This window comes from Dendrobates tinctorius, unplaced genomic scaffold (genome assembly GCF_039654945.1).
Source record: "Dendrobates tinctorius isolate UK_male_01 unplaced genomic scaffold, ASM3965494v1 ptg000034l, whole genome shotgun sequence".
Classification (NCBI taxonomy): Eukaryota; Metazoa; Chordata; class Amphibia; order Anura; family Dendrobatidae; genus Dendrobates; species Dendrobates tinctorius.
This window is the reverse complement of record NW_027361702.1, coordinates 23221263-23240550: the sequence shown is the minus strand read 5'-3', so window position 1 is coordinate 23240550 and position 19288 is coordinate 23221263. Positions and strand designations below refer to the sequence as shown.

General features: G+C 44.1%; 1 protein-coding gene across 2 annotated transcripts in view; it reads left to right on the top strand.

Moving 5' to 3' along the window:
• Nucleotides 1-19288, top strand: part of PTGS1 (prostaglandin-endoperoxide synthase 1) — a 112118-nt gene that overhangs the window by 44587 nt on the left and 48243 nt on the right. For both annotated transcript variants that reach the window (XM_073573143.1, XM_073573142.1), the window contains one exon: nucleotides 16317-16433. In XM_073573143.1, coding sequence (XP_073429244.1) covers nucleotides 16317-16433 — 117 coding nt within the window. The remainder of the gene's footprint in view (nucleotides 1-16316; nucleotides 16434-19288) is intronic.

Sequence of the window (19288 nt, the reverse complement as noted above, 5' to 3'; positions counted from 1 at the left end):
CCATGAAGCCCAGTATGTCAGTAAAAAACAATGTCAGAATCGCTAGGATCCATTGAAGCGTTCCTGCGTTATTACCTCATAAAGGGACACTAGTCAGAATTGCAAAAAATGGCCTGGTCATTACCGTCAAAATAGGCTTGGTCATGAAGGGGTTAAAAAGGCTATCTCTGAAGCATACCTGGCGCAAAACATCACTCCCCCTGCAGGGATCAAAGTGCATTCAACACAATCTACCTCTACTTCATGGGCTGAGAGGGCAGGCGCACCTTCAGAGCAGATTTGTAAGGCAGCAACCTGGTCCTCCTTACATACTTTTACTAAACACTATAGATTAGACCTTGTGTCCAACAGGGATTTAGTCTTTGGCTGAAAAGTTCTTCAGGCCGTTGTCCCCCCCCCCCCCCCCCCCCAGTGCAATATATGCCTCCCATGCTGTCGTGGAAGGTTGCTAGAGAATATAGAATTAGACTCACGCTGTCTACCCCCCCTTGGGCTTTGTCTCTGACCCCCTGTGTGCTGCCTGGGGGCCCCGTGTGCTGACAGGGACCCCGTTCGCTGTCTCTGCCCCTCGTTTGCTAGCAAAACCACAAAAGACATACAATCAGGGAAATCCCAGATCCATACAAATGCAAAATAGAAACTCCTTTTATTAGTTACATGCAGGTACATGAAAAGAGGGGAAGGAAACACAATGACCACATGTACACACGAAAAGAAGGGGCGGACATTCTGCAAAATGAAGGGATTTATATAATGGCCATTTTACCGGTATCAAAAACCCTATGTAATCCCACAATATTGCACATTCCCAACATGGCCTAAAAAACACAGTGAATGCTGAAGTACAGGTATATACAAATCAAAACGGTAATCACCATAATTATACCTGGTGGATGGCCGGGAATGGTAAGCAGCAGTGAGCCCTCCCCGACGCGCCTTTTGGTCCGCAGAAGCCTTTGTCAAGGGTTAGGAAAAAGACAGGATGGGTTTAAAAGGCGCCCACCACCAATGAAAACACCGCGTCTGACGCTATAAGTATTAGCTTGCCACGTCCACTGTTATGACGCACGCGCCGTCGCAGTTCCCTAGGATCCCTGGCGGCACTGGCATCACGTGACCCGACGTGCTCGACAGCAAGGAAGAGATGCCGAGAGCCGACGGACACGCCGGAATCGCAGAGCGCATGCGTGCTGGTGTAAGCACGCAAGTAATACAAGCTGTGTGTAGGCGCTCCAGATTAGTATGGCACAGTCACAAATGGGCACCATTACTATAAATAAGACGTAGCACAAGACATGTAAGGACATGACGAACAGGGGGAGAATAAATTATAAGAAAAAGAATCCACCAAGACCGCAAATGAGTTAAGCAAAAAAATAAAAAGGTCCTACTACACACGTCCATGAAATCTAATATATAAAGCTCAAGTGTATGTATGTATGTCCGGGATTGGCATCCGCAACGTCGCAGCTACAGCCACAAAATTTGGCACAGTCACACGTCTGGACCCCGAGAGCATCCTAGGCTATGTTGTGAGGCGAAATTTTAACCCCGCACCTTCCAATTCACCAAACAATCTTGCCCATATCTACATAATGGGGAAAAAGTGTATCAAACCCCGCCCCTCATTATGTCACAATGGTTGCCATGGCGACGCTGATGTCATCATAGGTTGCAAGCCGCGCCGCTCATGATGTCATAATGGTTGACTATGGGATGGAGGATGGGTATATAGGCGCTGGACTATGGGATAGAGGATATGTATGACAGGTATATGGGCATGGGACTATGGTATGGCAGATATGTATAATGGGTATATGGGCACGGGACTATGGTATGGAGGATATGTATAATGAGTATATGGGCATGGGTGTTGTGAGTTCATTTTCTCCTTCACCATTGAGGTCTGATGAACTCCCTCTTCTGGTGAAGGAAGGTAGTGAGGCTGATTACCAAGCACCTGAGCAGGATGATGATGACTGGGTGACGGGAATTGCTGACTGGATATAAGGCAGCCGAAGCCCTTCTGCCTTGCTGGTGATTTCTCTGAGGGATTCTAGGAGACCAGTCTGATTCCTGCTCCTCAAAAGCTAAGTTTTCTGCTCAGCTTTTTGCATTTGTGTTTTGGCTTTGTTTTGCATTGTTTTTCAGGATTTCTGCCATTCCCTGCTGGGGTGAGCTGAATTCCTTTTTGCTCGGTCTTCAGAAAATACTTGAGTACTGATGGTCTTTTTGAAGCCTAGCGTCTTCAGGGCTTTTTTCCCTATCAGTCTGTTGGCTCATGTTTTGATAGGGTTTTTGTGCGGATTGCAGACAGCAGCTTTTCTATCCTGTCCTATTTAGTTAGCTTGGGCCCCATCATTTGCTCAGCCTATCTTTTCTATCTGTGTTAGTGTTTTTTCATCTTGCTTCACCATCATTATATGTTGGGGGCTGCCTATTGCTTTGTGGCAGTTTAGATTTCCCTTTCTGTCTTTAGGCTATGTAGTTCTCCGGCTGTGATCGAGGGGTCTGGGGCACTGCTAGTTGTTGTTAAGTTCAGGGGTCTGCAATCCGATAGCTGCCAACTTCTCTGGTTTTCTGGACTTAGCTAGTATTTCTGTTTTTGCCTCCTACGGTGACTCCTTCATAACACATGGGACTGAGATGAAGGATGTGTGATGGGTATATAGGCACTCGACTATGAGATGGCGAATATGTATGATGGGTATATGGGCATGGGGCTATGGGATGGAGGATGTGTGATGGGTATATGGGCACTCGACTATGGGATGGAGGATGGGTATGTTGCGTATATAGGCACGGGCCTATGGGATGGAGGATAATTATTTGTTATAACTATCCATAGTTAGTTACTATGCCCGGGCAGCGCCGGGCTCTTCAGCTAGTATAACATATAACATGACAGCCAAGAAATATATATGCATGCAAACATAAATATATAGCATAACAAATCAAAGCACAATTTTTTATTTTTTTTTTTTAGCAATAATAAAAAGAAAATTCTAATATTGATCCAAATAGTAGAGATGTCTTCAATTCATCATCATGAGTTGATTCATGTCTTGATGGAAGAACAGCAGAAAATGTGTATATCCCACAGAAAGTGGCGGACTGAATAAAATGACAAAAGTAGTGAATAAAAACTAAAAATATACATGTGGAATCAGCAGTTATATAAAAAGGGCAAAACTAATATTCTCATTCAAACCCTTAGGATGAAAAGTGTCAAGTAACCAAATCCATCGGGTTTCATGTTGGGCCAACTTCTGGTTGTTCCCCCCCACCCCCCCCCCCCGTGAATACCCTGATTTAACACATAAGTTTCCCTAACCCTCAACAAAGAACCATCACAATTGTGATATGTTTTAAAGTGTCGAGGCGAAGTCCTAAGTGTGGAAACGTCCTCCCGACTGGCCACTGCTTCAATACCCAAAATGTGCTCCCGAACACATACCTTGAGTTGATGTGTAGATCAGGTTACATGGGCATACTGCAAAATAATTGACACTTAGAAGTACATGTTATATGACTCCTAATGTCTGCCTGAAGAACTTAAAAATGTTTTAACCCGATCTATGTTGGGACACGCAACGCACCGGCCACAAGGAGCGCAACCACACTCAGGAGCAATGCCATCAAACCTCAATCTAGGTTCACCTTCATAGTGACGCCTAACAAGGAGATCACGCAAATTTTTGGAACGTCTAATGTGACGCTAGGTTTCTGAAGAAGGAATTGATTGATAATTGGATCAGTTTGAAGTATGGGCCAAGCTCTCTGGAGACATTGTTTATTCTCGCAATTTAAGTATAGTAATTAGTAATAAATCAGACCTGATTGCCAGACCTAGAATTCTCCTGTTTGTACAATAAAGACTTACTTGTAGAGTACTTAGCTCTATGATAAGCCCTCTTGATAACCTGTCTACTATAACCTCTTTCACGGAACCTTCTCCACAAATCACCTGCCTGAGTCTCGAAATCATGATCGTTGGAACAAATTCTGCACAAGTGGAGAAACTGGCCAGTTGGTATAGCGTTGATCATTGGCCTGGGGTGGACAGAGGAGACATGTAGGAGCATATTTGTTGATGTCTCTTTTCTGAATATAGTAGTCTGCAGATGACCATCAGTTCTCTCAGAACCGAGACATCCAAAAAGTCTTTTATCCATACTAAAGTTGTATGTAATATGAATATTCTTATCATTCACATTAAGACTAGTCATGAACTCATGCAGCATTACGGCTAAACTCTGCCAGATCATGAAGATGTCGTCGATGTACCGCGCCCAAAGGAGGACACAGTCCACCGACTACATCCAATCTGGCAGGCAGAGGTCCCTCTCCCACAGCCCCAGGAACAGGTTGGCATAGGCGGGGGCAAAGGAAGCCCCCATAGCTGTACCCTGGAGCTGCAGGTAGAAGGACCCCTTAAAAGTAAAGAAATTGTGCGTCAAAGAGAACTCGAGGAGCTTGAGAATAAGGCGGACGATCCCCTTGGGTAAATTGGACATGCCGAAAAAGTAACTGGCAGCTGCCAGACCATCAGTGTGTCTAATATTAGTATATGATTCCACATCTCCTTTTACAAGCAACATGTCCTGACCCACATGAAGACCGTCCACCCTCTTCAAGAACTCACCATTATCCAACAGAAAGAAAGGAAGACCCTCAACTAATGGCTGCAATTTTGAATCAATCCAACAATTTAATATTTTCCAAGAAGTTCCCTGAGATGATTGGGCACCCCGGAGGAGCCTCAAGAATTTTATGTATCTTGGGCAACAAATACATGGTAGAAATCGACGGTTCCTGAACCTGAAGTGCCAAAGCCAGTTCTTAAGATTATTTCAAATCAACGGCAGTTTTCAAAATCTTGTATAGCTCAGCAACAAAGGATGACAAGGGGTTAAATGTTAACAGTCAGTCAGTGCTAGCGGTGACGGCGCCTCGGACGCTGCAGCCCGCATCCGAGGCTCCGTCACTGATTGACGGCACATCGTGAACCCGTGCCACTTTACGGCATGCGTCGCGATGCACCCGACATAGGAGGGCAATGGCAGCGCTAACTGACTGCGTTACACCTCGTTATGCCACGGTGTAATGCAGTCCGTCTAACGGACTGCCTAAAGGCAGTGTGACCCCGGCCTAATAGAGGAGGGAATCTTACCTCCTTCATTTTGCTCAGAAGACAAGTCCTCCAAATCTTGAAGGGCTAGTTGTTCCTCCTCTGTTGGAAATAAAGTATGCAATTGAGGGTCAAAAAAATGTTTTTTGACAATGTAAGGATCATGCAAATCTTTAATGGCAGTAAAAGTGTCAAACTTAGCTTTAGGGGAAAAGGTCAACAGTTTACCAAACAAGGACAGATCAGTATCTGTAAGTTTATGACCACTGAAATTAATTACCTTATTATTGGTTCCTTTATGTTCAGATTGTTTTAAACTGCATCCGTTTATAGGGATGAAAGTTGACATTTCTCATACTCTTCAAATGAGATCCAGACCGAGTCATCATGGAGGATGTAGACCACTCAGTCACTCACGGAAGAGAGTGAACTCTCCGAGGGGATACGTGATGGACGATGGGTCTGTACATGAGATTTTCTCCAATGATATATTTTTCTTTTTTTTGTTGCAAAATCCTTAGTATCCCTCTGCATCTTAATAGATTGAGTCTCATGAATTCTTTTGACACACATATCCAAATTCTTGTCATTCCGTGATTTTAAATTCAGCATTCTTATCAGAAGGACAGTTAGCCTTCAAAATTTTTTGAGCTTCATCAATGGATTTATCCAGTTCAGAAATCAATTTACTATTATGACCAACTAGAAGCTGCATGAGGACATTAGAACATACAGCACACGCCCCCTCCCACCGCATGACAAATTCAGCATCATCTACCGGAAACGTGGGGATCACCCATACACGTAAATCCCCCTGATATGCAATGGTTTACGATTTGCAAACCATGTCTCCTATCCTGTTGGCTTCTGCAATTATTTTACAAAGGCCGATCTGGTGGCTACTCCAAAATGGTCTTAAAATACCTGATTATTTTGTATACTTGCCTGTTTTATTACCCACCATATGTTTAGTTCATGGTTAAAGGGTAGTAATTATTGCTATATACTGTTAGTCTACCTTCCAGTCGCCATAACTTTGCAGTCTCTTCAGTCTTGCCAAATGGCACATTTTCTCAATAACCCACTTTAATTTTTGGAAAGTTTTCCACTAGCTAGCTCCTGTACTCCATGTTTATCCCTGTATTTCCTAAACTGTTGTGAAATTAATAAACTGAATTATTCATATTAGTCATCCAGACTGGGGCTTGTGTTTCCTCTGATCGCAGGATTACGAACCTTTTCCATTTTGAAATGAAAATGCCAAATCTCATTTGTTAAAGATCACCACAGTAAGTCAGCTATATAATGCTATACTGGGCAGGAATCCCAGTTTTCAGAAATTCTAAGCACATAGCAAAAAAATAATTTGCCTTAATTGTTCATCCAGGAAAGGGAATAATCTTATTTATATAAAATGAAGTCTGTTTTCTTTCCACTAAATTTTAAGAGTTTGTACAATTTCTCCAAAGGTAAAGTAGCCAAAATGTTGCACCAATGATATGTCTGCCCTTGTGTACATCTTATAATTTTTTTTTTTTTCTTTTTTTTTTTTTTGCCTGCACCTAAATTCCCCTTAACATACAGAATTTTTTTGGCACTGTTATAGGACAGCAATGAAAGTCTGTCAAACTCCTCCATGTTCTTGAGGATAACTGCATCTGAGCACTTCTGGCCGACTCTAGTAATAGCTGGTCAGCGGGTGTGCCAATTGTCGCACTCCCACCGATCTGGTATTGATAGCCTATCCGTAGAATAAATCGGCACTAAAGTTGTGGCCAACCAATATTGAGGGTGAATTTTCCAGTGCTAAGTTCTATGTCATCATTTACCAAGGATTTTGCACCAGTACTCTGGCATAAAGGCTTTTGAAAAGTTGTAATATTTAGGCGCAAATCTGAGGTGCCGCTAAAGTTGGTGACTTGGCGTATTTTACACCGGTTTATCCAAGTTTTGCCAAAATAAGTGGGACAAGCTGTGGTGTACAATATGTCAGAAATCTTGTGCAGCACATGCCACTTGTCAAACGCTCCAGATTCATGGAGAGGCCTGCACCACTTATGAACCACTTCAGCACGACCTCCTCTACACTTGCCTTGGTCTTGATGAACCTGGCCCAATGTATTCACCAAAATGTCTTTACCAAAACTGATATATAGTGCTATGGATAGCATGGACCTTTAATTGGTCAGAACCATATTGTACATCAATATCTAATTCTTCTCTATGGAGGAAAGCTCCCGCCAAATGCATCCGGCAGTGGTTTGCTCAGCTTCCCTATCACAAAACGCATGAGCCTCATTAATCTCATGTGATGGCCAATGCAATGCCTGAGGCAGAGCTAATGGCTGTCAAGAAGTGGAGGAGGGTCTTTGACCTTTGACTTTCTGCTTCTCCTCTCCTGTCTGTAAAACTGTGAGAGCAAGAGTTGAGCGTAATCAGATGCGTGGCACATAGGATTGGACACTGACTTGACCAATGCATGCAGGGGAGAGTTTCAGTACCTATAGTGCTGCCAGAATGTTAATGCAGACTGCCATTTAATAACCTTTTTCTTAAAGGGTTAATATGGCATTGCGGTTCTGTTGAGTGCTTTGCGTCTCTCGAGTTGTGCAGTATTCTCTTTCAAGACACTTCAAGCTAATCGAGAGCTCATTGAGTAACTTGCTGGCAGTGGAAATTCTCATGAGTGGGTAACTCTAGCGATGGCGTGTTTCTGACCTCACATTCATTTCCTGCTGCCGTCTGCCGTGCTCTTTAGTGAAATGTGAATTCCAGGAACATGGCAGAAATCTATTTTGTTCTGTGCAGGTTAAATGTGAGTCACTATAAACGATAAAAGGAGTGAATCACTTACCAATCTCGTCCAGCTATTAAGGCTTTCCGGCTACACATGAACGCTCCAATGTCCACCTGCCTTCTCTGATCTAGCTGGTGGATTGGAGCAATTAAATATGTAACTGGATCTCAAGAAACCTTTCTAGAGGGGTGGTCCTGTTAATGACCAGTGAGAAGAACTAATGGGACAGACGCTGCCAAAGCAATCTGGTCTTGATAAAGGAGTGGTTTTGGTGAATTTGCCAGTTTTCAGAAAATTCTCAGCTGTTCGCTATTTTTTTTTTTTTTTTTTGCCTAATTTAAAATAGAAAAATACAAGTTTCGGCCCTGAGACTATCACTTGAGGCCTGCATACAAAAATTAAAAACTGCTCCATCTGTGATCCTTGACTCTGCACATGTCCTAGTATAAGCTGTAAGGATCGGCCTGTCGTTAACGGCTATGGAGATCCATTTAAGAAGGATACAACCTGAAGAACCTATGCTGTACTTTTAGTTTTCCATCTGTCATTTAGCCGTTCTTTACTAGGTCTATCAACTCTTCCCCATTGATTCTACCTGTTTTAGTGGGTGGGAGAACATCTAATGTGTGGTGGTTTGGAAGTTGCTTGTTGCATGCATAGAATAGTTTCTTGAATTGTGGCATCTCTTATTGTCTGTCCTTTTGGCTTTTGCCTCCAACTTTAGTGTAGATGTCACTCGCTGTAATCCTACCTGTGATCAGGAATTGTAGGACTTATCTGAGGTCAGAGAAAAGTGCAAGATTTGGGGATTTTCAAATGTTTTAACAATGGGTCACTGGTCAACGATCTTCTTAATTGCTGCTAATGGCTTAACTTGCTTGGGTTAATTAAAGTGAACGTGAGACAAACTCCCTGCAGATGTTTCTCCACTGTGCAAGGAATGGCGTCATTGACTTCAGGTACAGATGACATCCGTATACATACCGCTTGCTAGGGCTTTTCTTAAAGTTCGTCTCGAAGGTTCATAGAAAGTTACTAGATTAGCCATGTCTTGGTGTGGAGTATAAGAATACTTACATGGAGTGTTGTATGGCAAAATGCTGTATGGAAGTTCAGGATCTTAAGAAGCCACTTGGCACAGCTCAGACTATGATGGTTGAGCACCACGATAGCAGTGACTCGCTGGTGGCTGCGCAGAAGAACTAGGCCAATGCCCCTTAGAAAGGGGCAAAAGTTAAGAATAATCGTGGGATTCCCAGGGCCACCAGTACATGTCACAGGGCACCAATGCTAATGGGTGGGAGGTGGTACACAAATGGACACCGGAGGCAGAGTTTCCTTCAAGGCACCACACGCCCCGGAGCCTAGAAGAACTGATTAACAAAGGATTAAAAGATGATTTCTCAACAAGACTGCATCTATGAGGCATACAGGTAGAATTGTTCAAATGGTCCTATTACCTGTACGTCCATATTAATGACTTAATGGGAATTGTCACCCCCTGGAATATTTAAGTTGTATGTTTTTGTTTGTTTTTGTTTTTTCTGTTTCTTATGTATGGGGGAAAAATATGCATTTAAGTGGCTTCCAAATTGCTGCTCTTCCCCAGCCAGTTTAAGATCTGTCCTCCAAATGAGTGTGTTCTGATGCGCAGACAGTGGGTCGGCTCTGTCCCTGTTACTAACCCTGGGGATAAGCTGCTGCAGGAGACTGGTGTGATGGTGAAGCCATTGTCTCCTCCTGAGTGGTGCACTTGTAAGGGAGGTCCAGGACCGTAGTCATGGTCGAGCACTCTTGCGCTTCTGTGCCCTGGCCTCCTCTTACTTGAAAACAGCATTCTCTCACCAGCATACCTGTCTTCTCTCACTGCGCCATCAGAGATACCACTGTGGTGCTGAAGCCTTCCTGCAATTGGTTTTGTGAGAATTGAGACCGTCTGGTTCAAATGCAACAAGTGAAACTTTATTTGAACAACTTGGCAGCACATTCTAGTCAGTTACAACATCAACAGCAAGCTCCATGCAATTCTCATTCTGTTCTTTCCCTGTACTCAGTTCCACATCCTTGAGTACATTACAGGGTAATGGCACCTTAGGCGGTACCGTATCGTTCTCCCTATTCAGACTTCCTCTGCTTGGGGATTCTCTAGCCTGTTTCGCCCTGGTCCTGAGTTCATTGTGGCACCCCAGAAGTCCAGTTGCCACAATGGCGCCCAGGGCCACAGACCGGGTTACTGCTGCCGTGACCCATTCCTTTTAAGACACCGGCCCGGTACCGAGTAAACCCACAGGGGGCGCTCCATATACAATATATACAAAGCATGCAACACAGTTCCTTCTCCAGGCCAGCAGGGGGAGCTCTGAACCCAACTAAATTGGAGCTGCTCTCTCTGGTCAGGAGGAGGAAGTTAGTTTGTCAGTCAGTGCTGGGGAACTGGACGAGTGAGGAGCTTGTCCCGAGACTGGAGTGCATTCTGAGTCAGAGAGGAAGATAAAAGGATAGGGAAGCTTGGGAAGAGGAGCTGTGACCATGCTCATCTCAGAGCTCGGTGCGAGAACTGGACACCGGAATCCATTGCTGCAGAGAACTACGGTCTCAGTAGCCAAATTCAGAGGGCAATAGACTGCATGCCTCCTGGCCACATCATACGCCTGAAGGCACAGCAGCAGATCAGAGCCCAGAGCCACAATAGAGGAGCGACACCTACAATAGGCTCAAGCTGCTTGCCATACGGGCAAGTACCACAGGACAATAAGGGTCAGAGGACCAAGCATAGCTTTAGGCAGCAAGGACCTCATAGGACAGCGCAGAAAGGAGGCCTCCAACCCATCTGGCTTAGTGGATCCTAAGTTGCTTCCAGACTGGCTGGATCTCCATTACCATCTGTACTCAGTGCCTTGGTCTACACCTCAAACTGTGAGTAAAAGTGTGAAGACTGTACCCCGCTGTGTCCTGTTTATTAGTTGCGTCACTTCAGCCCTGCACTACAACCATCATCACGATCATTTTACACTATTACTGCCCTGGGGCTTAGCTCTACCTGTGGTGAGCTGTACCAACTCTGCTGCATCATCATCAGTCCCAACAGTCTCTTCAAGCAGCGTCGGCTAACATCTAATTGCCGAATACCACAGGTGGCGTCACAATTCGCAAACTATCTTTCATAAATGTTATTTTCTTTGGATGCCCAGGGCCACGGACCGGATCACTGCTGCCGTGACACATCCCCTTAAGAACCGGCCAGGTACTGAGTACTCCCTGGGCCTGGCGGGCGCTCCAGCATCAGCCCAAGCAACTATCTGCCACATGTTGAACAATCTGCACCCTGTACTTTCCTGGACCGCTTCCTTTCTCCAGCTATGAACTGCTGCAATCCTGCTGCTTGACACCAAACTTCTGTTCTATAGACTCCAAATGGCTAAGCTCCTATTCTTTAAAGGGAATCTGTCACCTATTTTTTTTATATATAAGCTGCGGCCACAGCCGTCAGGGGCTTATTTACATCATTCTGAAATGCTGTAGATAAGTCCCCGATGTAACCTGAAAGATAAGAAAAACGAATTATATTATACTCACTGGGGCGGTCCGGGTCCGATGGGTGTCGTGGTCCGGCGCCTCCCATCTTCATGCCATGACTTCCTCTTCTTTGCTTCCCGTCGCGGCTCCGGCGCAGGCATACTGCTCTGCCCTGTTGAGGGCAGAGTACTGCAGTGTGCAGGCACTGGGAAAGGTCAGAGAGGTCCTGTGCACTGCAGTACTTTACTCTGCCCTCAGTAGGGCAGAGCAGTATGCTTTGGGTAGATTAGGTCTATGCAGTGACTTGATTACATGCATTGTGTTACTCCCTGTCTAGGACTGCCCATCCAGCTTCCATAGTTGTTGGATGACCTTCATCCATCTGACTTCTCCCTGTTACAGTTCTGGGGGACACTGTCACTAACAAACATTCTTTTCTTGTACTGGAAATTACAAAGCTCTTATGAGAACACAACTACATCTGGTTTCTGCTTTGAAATCTCTTCTGACCGTGTCTTTCCTGACCATTCCCCAATGATTCTCATTTATACAGGATAAACTTTTTTTTTTTTTTTTCGGCACACTGGCTCTCATCACTGTCCTAAACTTCTGCCCCCCTTCTTTAAACTGATACCTACTCCCTTCCTCTTCTGCTAGAAGAGTAGACCACCCCAACACACTGTGGTCCCCATACTAGTCCTGCAGATGGGTTCATGTCCATATTGTGGATTTTGGAAAAAATAACTTTACAGTTTTTATTTATTTTTATTAAGGTGAATAATTGAAATGTAATATCAACGTCCCAGGTGTGGTATGGATCACTAATGATTCGGTGCAGTCCTGCAGAGAATAGATTTAGTGTTCTGGGAACTTTATACACACAATGCTCTACAATGGATTAGGTCTGAATTGTACAATTAGGCCGTTTTTCACTTTCCAGCTGCTCCAACAGCTGTTGGAAGAGGAAATGTTACCACTATGACAAATGCTTCTCACAATCCACATTTCTGAAGTGTCAAATTACTGTCTGCGATGAATTACGATGTTGCACGTGATGTCGGTGTTCCTACAATGTGAAAAGTGAGGATGAATGAACTCATGGAGATCAACATCCAACACTGCGGAAACACCATCACATGTTTCTCAACGCAGTGATTCTAGAGCAATTCCCCCATCCCTTATGGGAAATATGTAAAAACATGCAAAACACAAGCCGCGGAGACACCATCACATGTTTCTCAACGCAAGCAGTGACTAGCCAGTTCTTTCTCCGGGAAGGAACAACCACGGGAAGGGCAGTCTCCAATGAAGGAAACCACCTATGCCAAAACATGGTATCCATCCACAGACAGCTGTTTCGGGGTATTGTCCCTCATCAGTGTGGAGTAGGAAACTAGCCAGTAGGAGCAATGTCTAGTAGAAGACTGTGAAAATGAGGATGAATGAACTCATGGAGATCAACATCCAACACTGCAGAGACATCATCACATGTTTCTCAATGATCTAGTGATTCTAGAGCAATGCCCCCATCCCTTATGGGAAATATGTAAAAACTGACCAGTAGGGGCAATGTCTAGTAGAAGACTGTGACACTGATGAGGGGCAATACCCCGAAACAGCTGTCTGTGGATGGATATCATGTTTTGGCATAGGTGGTTTCCTTCATTGGAGAATGCCCTTCCCGTGGTTGTTCCTTCCCGGGGAAAGACCTGGCTAGTCATTGCTTGCGTTGAGAAACATGTGATGGTGTCTCCGCGGCTTGTGTTTTGCAGGTGTTCCTACAATAACAATGCATCCGCAGACATATGCATCTTGTAAGTACTGTGGGCCTGATCCTCTTTCAGTACATAATCCACACTTCTCCCTGGGCATTGAGCTTTTTCACACTATGAGTGAAACACTGCCGATTTGTAGAACTCAATAGTTCAAAAGGGGAGATGTTCTCAGCACCAAAGGTAAGTCGTTAAAATTTAGCCTTTCATATAGGATACAAAAAATGGCAACAAAAAAAACAACCTTATAATCCTTGTATTTCTACTCAATGCCTAAGCAGTATTCCCCCACCCCCCCCCCCCCGTAGTTTTTAACCAGTTGAGAAACTACTCCAGTTGAAAACTAGTACAGAAAGCACAATAGGTTGTAACTTACTGGTTTTTATGCGGCTCCCATTCCTGTTTCACTGTGTAGACTGGTACAATATGGTCAGAGTAAGCTCATTATGGGTAGTGTGACTGCACAGCATTTAATCTTAATTTTGCCAGATATCTATTTTCAGTAGCCCAGGAAACATGTAGGCTAATGTCTTAATGTTGACTATTGAATGTGTTTTTCTTCAGTGAATCAAGAACCATACACTTGTCATATGAGTCTTAAAGTTGACTATTGAATTTGTTGATTTGGCTGCTGTTTACCTCTTTGCTCATATGTTGATTTACCCATTGTACCAGGCCATGTAGCTTGTTGAACTACTTCATAGAGAAGGATGAACTATGCAGATTGATTTAAATACTCAAATAATGAGTTAAACGAATCCCACTCTCCACCTCCCTGACCTTTTGAATGATGACCTGAACCACAGATATGGGTTTAAAAGATGACTATCCTTCAAGCAGGGGGGAGGGGAAACTGGCTCTCTACAAAAACATAGCCAGGAACACTCTACAGGATGGCTGTGAGGACCCTATGGCTCCATCAAGTGGGACACATATTTGAATTTCTACAGGATGCCAGCTTCAGGACCATGGCCCTAGTGGGAAGAATACAGATCTTCTCCAATCACAATCACTGAATGCATGGATACATTTGGGGAAGCCATGTTGTGACCCTCCAGTCACCTGGCAATGTGTTCAATGGACTGTTGTCTTCCTAAGCTTGTTGTTACCTCCTATTTGTGGGTGCCTGCGAAAAGCAGGGTGTCACAGGTGGGGGTAGGCGGCTCTGGAAGTCGCAGCAGATCGAATCCTGGCGAGTCAGCAGAAGAGTGAGACTGAATTTGCACCATCTTCGGTATTTTCCTGGGACTGTGCTATGTTAGAGACAGGGTGAGGTAACACATTGCGCCACAAGACACTGAGTTTTATTCTGCCCACAGAGAAAGGAAAGCAATCGTTCAGTGGGATGAGCTTTGGTCTATGCCGTCTCGGGTCAGCGGACGAGTGCACCCAGTGACCCCTTGTGTCTCCACAGTTACAGTATACCTATCTCTACTGTGGCTAATATTACTATGTGAAAGGTTTCTCTGCAAGTCCCAGGTCTCTGGGTGTTGGAATATGTTTGGTGCAACAACTCCATTCCTGTATGAGTGTTTAGTTGCTAGATTTGTATGCTGTTCATAAAGTTAGAACAAAAAAACTCCTAGAGGCTCACACAGGGAGAGCATGTGACTGTATTTCCTGTGTATGAGAGAAGCAGCCATTTGTAGATACTGCACAGATAGACACACAAATAATTTATTCCTGATCTATTAAGCTATTATTGTTCCTGAATAAACAAGTTCTGTTGTCACACACTTGGAGAGTATCCTCAATAATCTGCTGCCAACACTGGGGAAATGGTGGTACTCCAACACTTCTGGAGATGGGATTTCTGCTCATTATCTCAATTTTCATTGCCGTATGTTCCACTGTAACACGTGTGCCCAGGTTTGTGCTGTCTAGTAGAACTTCTATTGTATCTAGGTGAATCTCATTTTAGGAGTGGACTAGTTAAGAGTGGGGTATTTTTGTCTGATATAAACACCATTATTTTCTTGTTACGTTGCTCTTTATTATACAAAATGAGCATATACCCTCATGTAACTAAATGGTATTGGTGCATATAAATAACAGGGAGTTCTTTAAAACCATTTTTGATCAAAAAGGTGTAAAAGCCATCCCACTACAGTCATGCTCTGCCCCACCTACACTAGGATGTCTGACTAGGGTGAGGGTGTTTATACTAGAAGCTACAACTGTCCCAATTGGGTACACCTTGCCGTGGTGGGATGGCTTTTACGCCTTTTGTTTGTGATTTAAAAAAAAAAAAGCTTTCCAAGTCCCCTGTTATTTATATGCACCTTTTTACTTACTGCAGATTATCTGCCGACGTTTGTACCTGTCTTTGATTGTCTGTTAAATGGCCACAGTGCAAACATGCTCTTCTGCATTACATGACTTGTACTCCAGCTCACGTCTTTGGCTTTATTAATGTCTATAAGGTATTACAAAGCCATTTCTTGCATAAATATCAAGCTCATGTCAGAAATTAAGTATCCAACTTCACATTTGTGATGATCCTTGCGTCCTTGTCTTAAATATGTCCAAACGCCTTCGGTGGTCTTCAGCTGACTGCTTGTTTGCTCAGTATCCAACTGTTAAATTTATCAATGTGGAGAGGTTAAAGAGCCACTGCCTGCTTTTTGCCCATGGAAGCACCGGTTTCCCACTGCAAGATGTAGGGAACCTATAAACATGTGCAGGTATTTACATGTGCAATGGGAATATCATCTGACCCTAAGACATGCTTGCTAGCTATTACTGGTTCTTCTAGGAGTCGCACCATTAAACCTCCAGGAAGAGTTTTCGAAACTCCCAGGTACTGGTGTAACCTCCTGGAAAGCGGCACTTGACCCTTGGATGCTTTTTTCCTTTTGGGGCATGTAAGGGCAAAGCCTGATAACTTCTGGAAAAATCAAATATCCCTTGAGGCCTTGCCTATGCTTTAGGTATCAACGCACCTATACATTTCTAAGTATTTCATGGGGGGAGAATACATTAGCCTTATATTTGCACGGCTGGTAAAGTTGTCTTGTACTCTGCTGACATGACACCATAAACCTTTTATTTTTAAGCCTATGACAAGTTGTATTTGTGTCCTATCCTTTCTACATTTTAGTGAACCCATGCTGCTACTTCCCATGCCAGCACCGAGGCGTGTGTGTGACGTATGACCTGGACCAATATGAATGTGACTGCACTCGGACTGGATATTATGGAAGAAATTGCACAATCCGTAAGTTATGAAGCAAATGTCTTTATCATAGCTAACACTTGTTTCCTGTAAAAACAGAAGCTGCTGAGAAATGCTGCAATTTTTGGATATCGCAGAATTTAAACAAACTCCAGTATGTGGGTTCATAAAGCGTCGCTTCCGTTCCAGATATAACAATGGGGCCCTGCCGGATCTCACAATAACATTTTGTTTCACCCCCGCAACCAACACATGTCTTCCTGAGGAATCTGAAGACTTAGTTTTGAGTTTAACTTTCCTACTTAAGTCTGGTGCACTAGGGGTGACAGTGTTATGTGGGGAGGGGATATAGAAGTAACTTCTGGCAAAGTGTCATCTAATACTATGTAGTCACTCGAGTGGACTAATGACTTTTGGCTAAATGAAGAGAACCATAAAATGTAAAATAGATCTTTATTCAAAGCAGTTTAAAGAATAAAATACAAACTATATGATTTAACAATGCCCAGTAGGGGGACACCAATCTGCCCTATCAATCTACTGTGTAGTGCTATGAATTACCAAATGGGTAAATGGCGTAAACAGAGAAATATATACAGTGTACGATCAGGGTCTAGTGACCTCACATTTAACAATATAATGCTAATCGGACTCATTTTGTTAATTATACTAGAATACATGTGCTTTCAACATAGAAAGTCTACTCCTATCCTGGAAAATATCAACTGACAAAAACCTTGTGGAGGCAGTTGCTGGGGATGAACTATCTAGTCCCATATATTAAAGTATTGACATAAAAGCAAGAAAAACTACTATCAATTGCTGTCACTTAATAGATAGTGAAATTAACAGTACATAAGCAACTAGCATGATTAATTAGAATAAATATTACCTGTATGCATGAGTAGAGACAAAAGGGCTGCCACTACTAGGAATTTCGGGGCCCCATACTGGCAAAATTTTCGGGGCCCCCTTTAGACTCCACCCAGGCTCCACCCCAGCCTCGCCTCCACTCCTCAAGCTGTCCACAGTCCCACTGCTCTCTTGGAAAAACTCCACTTCTCACCAATCGCACATTAACAGTTCCCATCACCAGATCACACATATAGCCGGCAGCTTTTGCTTTGGACAAAAGATTTTTTTAAGCCGCCATCACAACACTGTAGACTCTTTTGGCCGAGCCCTACTCTACTGTAGCCTATTAAATATTTGTTAAAATATGCAATACAGCTTAGGTACAGTATATTTTTATTTTTCAATTTTTAAAATGACCAATAATATCACATACAAGGGACAAATACTATCGCACCATGTCCAGACCACATATTACCACCACATAGCGACCTATAATACCACATACAAGGAACAAATACCGCCACACCCTGACCAGACCACATATTACTACCATAGTGACCGAATAATATCACATACAAGGAACAAATACCACCGCACCATGACCAGACCACATATTACCACCGCAAAGTGACCAAATAAAAGCACATACAAGGGACAAATACCACAACACCATGTCCAGACCACATATTACCACCATATAGTGACTGAATACTACAATGCTGATCAGTAATAAAAAACACAATACCATCACCATAAGTGCCATTATACACAGGAGATCTGTACTTGGTATGCAGTGTCCATGTACAGGTAATACAGTGATCAATGACATTATACACAGGACCTCTGTATATAGTGTCAGTGTATAGGTAACACACTAACTCACCAGTGATGTATCTAGGTGAAGTCCTTCATCTTTGCTTTTCATCTTTCACCCAGCACAGACTGCCATCATGTCTTCCAGCCAGGACTCGTCTCAGCAGGAAATAACAGTTATCTAGAGCTCCGCTTGCAGAACACATTACTTATTTTTTTCCCAACTTCTACATTACATCACGTGAAGAAAAAAAGGTGACAGTGTCACTCTACACAGTAACAGGACCATCCCCCCATTTAAAAAGTATAGTCAGAAAATAGACATCACTGCAGTAATAATATCCCTTAACTAGCCCCTATGGTAATAATATTCCCCATCCTGGCTCATGTGTGTCTCATTCCTGGCTTCAGCCATATGTTCTCACATCCCGCCCTCATGAGTATCCATTGTGCCCCATATGATATCCCCATCTGTCTCCATCGTATCCATCCTGCACCCTTCCTGTGTCTTACTGCCACATTCTGCCCCCTCCTGTGTCTTACTGCCACATTCTGCCCCAGTGCCTCACATTCTGCCCCCTCCTGTGTCTCACTGTCACATTCTGCCCCCCATCATGTCTTGCATTCTGCCCCCCATCATGTCTTGCATTCTGCCCCCATCATGTCCAGCAATCTGCCCCGGGCCCCCCGGATCGCCGCTTTCAATTTAAAAAAAAAAAAAAAAAGTTCTTCCTTACCTGGCCGCGCTCCAGCGGTGACGCTCGCGCTCCCTCCACGCTGCTGAAGCGCGCACTCGCTGGCGACGGGCGCGCTGCGGCTGACGTCAGCTGCCAGCCTCTGATTGGCTGGCGGCTGTTAACTATTGACGTGCGGGTCGACGGGCCCGCATGTCAATAGCGTTCAGCTGCCACAGCGCCGCTAAAGGCCCGGTTTAGTGTGCCGGTGGGGGCCCGGTGAGCAGATGAGATGGGGCCCGATGCGGGCCCCCTCTGCCCACCGGGCCCCATACACCAGTCAGGGCAGTAATGCCCTGATGGCAGCCCTGAGAGACAAAATGGTCACAGGGCAAATCAAGTGTCTCCCTGACGCGTGTTTTTGCTATCTGCTCCTTCCGCCCTGTGCATTGTTGCCCCACATCCTCAAGTTGCAGGAACGCTCAGTCAAGTCACTTTTGTCTATGGGAGTGTTAGGTTTTTTATTTATTTTTTTTTTGTCTAGATTCCTTACTC